Consider the following 3,657-nt stretch of genomic DNA (forward strand, 5'->3'; position numbering starts at 1 on the left):
TAGTGCTAGAGATGATCTACCATGCTTTCAATTCAATTTATTACACTGATATATGTTATGAACTTAATTATTATGCATATTATTCAACACCCATCAATAACTTAAAGATTGTCTCAAAAATATGTTAATTTGACTTATATTGGCTAGAGAAAATGCAATAATGTGTGATTTAATGATTTTCAGTTCAAATTTTAATGTTTCATCTTGAGATTTGATTTTTGCATCTGCTTGATTCAAATTCAATACTGAAGTGGCATATTTTGACAATAGAATTAGGATGTTATAGACATTGTCCGAGTCGATTAAATTATACAAATATGCATTGTCCGAGTCGATTAAATATCTCAATAATGATTTATATAAATAAAACTTTTAAGTTATTCCATGTTTATCCCACAGTACATGAATAACCAATGGTTTGCAGATTTGCTGCATGCATATCACTGCTTATTATCATTATTATTGAGCATATTTTCTTGTTTGCTATATTTTCTCACTTCTTAGACACTTGAATGAGTTTATGATAGTAAGGTAGTTCGATAACATTGTAACTCTTGAAACCGGCTTTATAAAACAAGCTCTTAAATTCATCCTCCGTTCTCTCTATTCCACCTATGGAAACAGCCATCATTAAAACATCAGACAGCAGTCCCACCCGCCTTTTGGCCCCTTCTTCATTTTCAATGACTGCATCAACAATTAGTATCTTTCCATCCTCAGGTATAGCCTCATAGCTCGATTTCAAGATTTTCAAGCAGTGTTCCTCATCCCAGTCGTGCAAAATCCTCTGTAATTACAACATAAAAAGAAGCTCTCAGAAACATTATTATGTAAATTTTTTTTAAAAATTGAAAATAATTATTATTTATCAAAAATACCTTCATGAAAACTGCATCTGCTGGTGGAATCTGGTCAAACATGTTGCCCTCCACGTGCTCTACATCTGAAATTTTGCATTTCTATTAGAGAGACTCAATATAAGCTTTCTATGGTATACAAGAGAGTACAAGCTAAACAACCTGCATGCTGACTATAAACTAATAACATTTAAAACTATCGTTACAGACCTTTTGAAGGAGCAGCAGTCCTTATAACATGTGGAAGATCGAAATTGATGCCGTGAATGTGGGGATATTGATTAACAATGGTAGATATTGCAGAGCCTGCTCCTCCGCCAACATCCACCACGCTCTTGAACCTCTTAAACCCATCATACACCTCCAACACAGACGCAATCACAGAACTCGTCTGAGCAGTCATGGCGTCATTGAAAGATCTATTTGCCTCAGGATTACAGCTGTTGTACTCGAAAATGTTCACTCCATTGGCCTTGGTGAATGGTTGGCAGCCATCTGTGACAGAGTCATGAAGATGCTGATAAGCATCAGTCATAGATTTCAGATTTAAGAACAATAATGTGGGTGCACAAGATTCTTCGGGCTCATTATTCGCCAGCAACTTGGTGAGCGCAGTCGTGCCGTATTTGAATGTGGGAGCGCCTCTATCATCTACAGTCTTTTCTTCGGCGAAGACAGCAATGGAAGCAAGAAGCCTCATGATTCTAGAGAGGTGGCCTACGTGGGCAGGTTTCTTTGTGGAGGCAGAAATATGGAAAGCAATTTCCTCTACAGTTATGTGGTTTTCACTGCCGTGGGTGGCAATGATGTTAGGAATGTCAAGCAAGACAGCAGCTTGAAGGGCCATGGGTTTGGCCGTTGAAAGAAATATTTCATAGAGCCGGAGATGAGCTTCCATGGAAGATTCTAAGGAAGCCATTCTTGTCTGACCAGTTCTACAAAACTTGCCAATTTATAAGAAAGCCCGAGAAGGAGGTTGGTAGATATTAAAATGTGTTCAACATTATGCCGTCTGCAACGCTGTTCAATTCATCTAGCATAGTTTTCAAAGTGTTTTACATTCATCGAAACTGAGAGCTGAATTCAGTACGCGTGTCGTAACTTTTGACCATGTGTTGAAATTCACAATTGAAGTCTATGCAAATAGTAAAACGATTTTTATAAATAATAATATTAGGTATTAGTCAAAAGTATTGTAGTTCTATTAGTTGTTGATATCCTCCCCTTCCCAGTAAGATGTAATGATCAATTTCGTTTGTACTACATCGCGGTATGATATAGACGTTCATTACTAGAAATTTGTACTTCTAATATGTAATAAAATGTTACTTATGTTTTTTTGCATTTGTATTAGAAGCTAGCAATTAAATACAATATGAATTGTTTAATTATTTTATAAGTGACAATATAGGGTACTAAAGGTGGATGCAATTTTCTTTGTTTTAATTCTAAGTCTTTGGCTAAGAAGATGTGTTATTTCTTTCTTTTGTTTGGTGTATTCTATTATTAATTTATATATTTTTCAAATGTGAAGTCTAGTTTTTTAGTCTTAAAAGTATTTTCTTCTATTATTAATTACATTAACAATTGAACTCATTACAAAGTGTAAAACTATTTTATATGTGATAATATTGGGTAATGGACAAGAGTTTTGCAGTAATCTTGTCTTTTGTGTGATCTCTTGCCAACAATATCTATTCAATATAAATAATAAAATATGTTTTGCATCTTTGATCAAATTTAGAATTAATGGCCCCAATATTGAAAATGTACGAGGCAAGGTTGTGCTCCTAGTGAATTTGGTAGAATGGATCATACCCCTTAGTCCTTAGCTCTTAGGTGGAGAGGTTTAGTGGGAAGGCTCGTTCTCCATACCTAGTAGTACAAATATTTTGTAGAGGACTTCTATCCAAAATAAATAAATAGAATGGAACAATAAGATAATAAAAATCTCTAACAAGCATAATTCTCATGCCACTACATTTATGTTTCATCCTTACATAAATTTTTAAGCACTGTGATATTTTATAATTTAAGATTCTAGCAAAGCAGTTAATAAAGTTAAAAGACAAAGAAGACATCCTTTTCTTGTTATTTATAGTTTTGTGTTGCACTCATAAGTTAGGCAGAAATAAGAGCTCACTTATACATGCCCACTTAAAGGAAAGCAACACCACAATCAAAGATGGAAAAGCTTTTATTAAGATTATAAATTTTTGTAAGAAAAAATATACAGTTTGTATAATATGGGTAGAGATACTCCTAATAATAAATTAGAGATAATAGAAAAATTTTAAAAATCTAGAAAAACAAAATTATACAAGATTTTCTAAAAATTCATAAAACTTTGTTAACATTTTATATTAGAATTTTCTAAGAGAAATAAAAATATGTATAATGATGATTTTGAGAATTTAGCACACAAAAAATCGTTATTCTCTTTATAATTTATGTAATTTTTAATGATTGAATGGCTACAAGATAATGGTAAAAGAATGAAATGATTCATTATATGTTTACATGTCACCCACCCCTTATATCCCAATCCGATCTCATATCTTTCTCATTAAGTAAGAAAAACATATGTTATCTTCATGTAATTTGTTCTCTTGTGTGATTATTGAATCAATAATACAACACTTTTAATGTGTTAAAGTAAATATTTAAATTTGTTTTATGGATCCTATTTTAATCAACATTATTTATTTTTTTATTGTGTTACATCCAAAAATTATTTTATAAATTGTCATGTCTTTAGAATAATAGATAATATATTATTATTTTATTTATTGTGAAATAT

The 3,657-nt window shown here is 32.0% G+C and overlaps 1 protein-coding gene across 1 annotated transcript; it reads right to left on the reverse strand.

The window, feature by feature from the left end:
* Positions 1 to 340: 340 nt before the first annotated feature.
* Positions 341 to 1,791, reverse strand: LOC149577908 (caffeic acid 3-O-methyltransferase 1-like). Its single transcript, XM_089826437.1, has 3 exons — positions 1,068 to 1,791; positions 879 to 943; positions 341 to 787 (listed from the first exon to the last, which is right to left on the reverse strand). Exons 1-3 carry the CDS (start codon positions 1,774 to 1,776, stop codon positions 494 to 496), a joined length of 1,068 nt encoding a protein of 355 aa, XP_089682563.1. The 5' UTR covers positions 1,777 to 1,791; the 3' UTR covers positions 341 to 493.
* Between the last annotated feature and the right edge of the window lie 1,866 nt (positions 1,792 to 3,657).

The sequence above is a fragment of the Cupressus sempervirens genome, chromosome 1 (assembly GCF_028749045.1).
Source record: "Cupressus sempervirens isolate cs-2001-9-10 chromosome 1, ASM2874904v1, whole genome shotgun sequence".
In the NCBI taxonomy this organism is placed as follows: domain Eukaryota; kingdom Viridiplantae; phylum Streptophyta; class Pinopsida; order Cupressales; family Cupressaceae; genus Cupressus; species Cupressus sempervirens.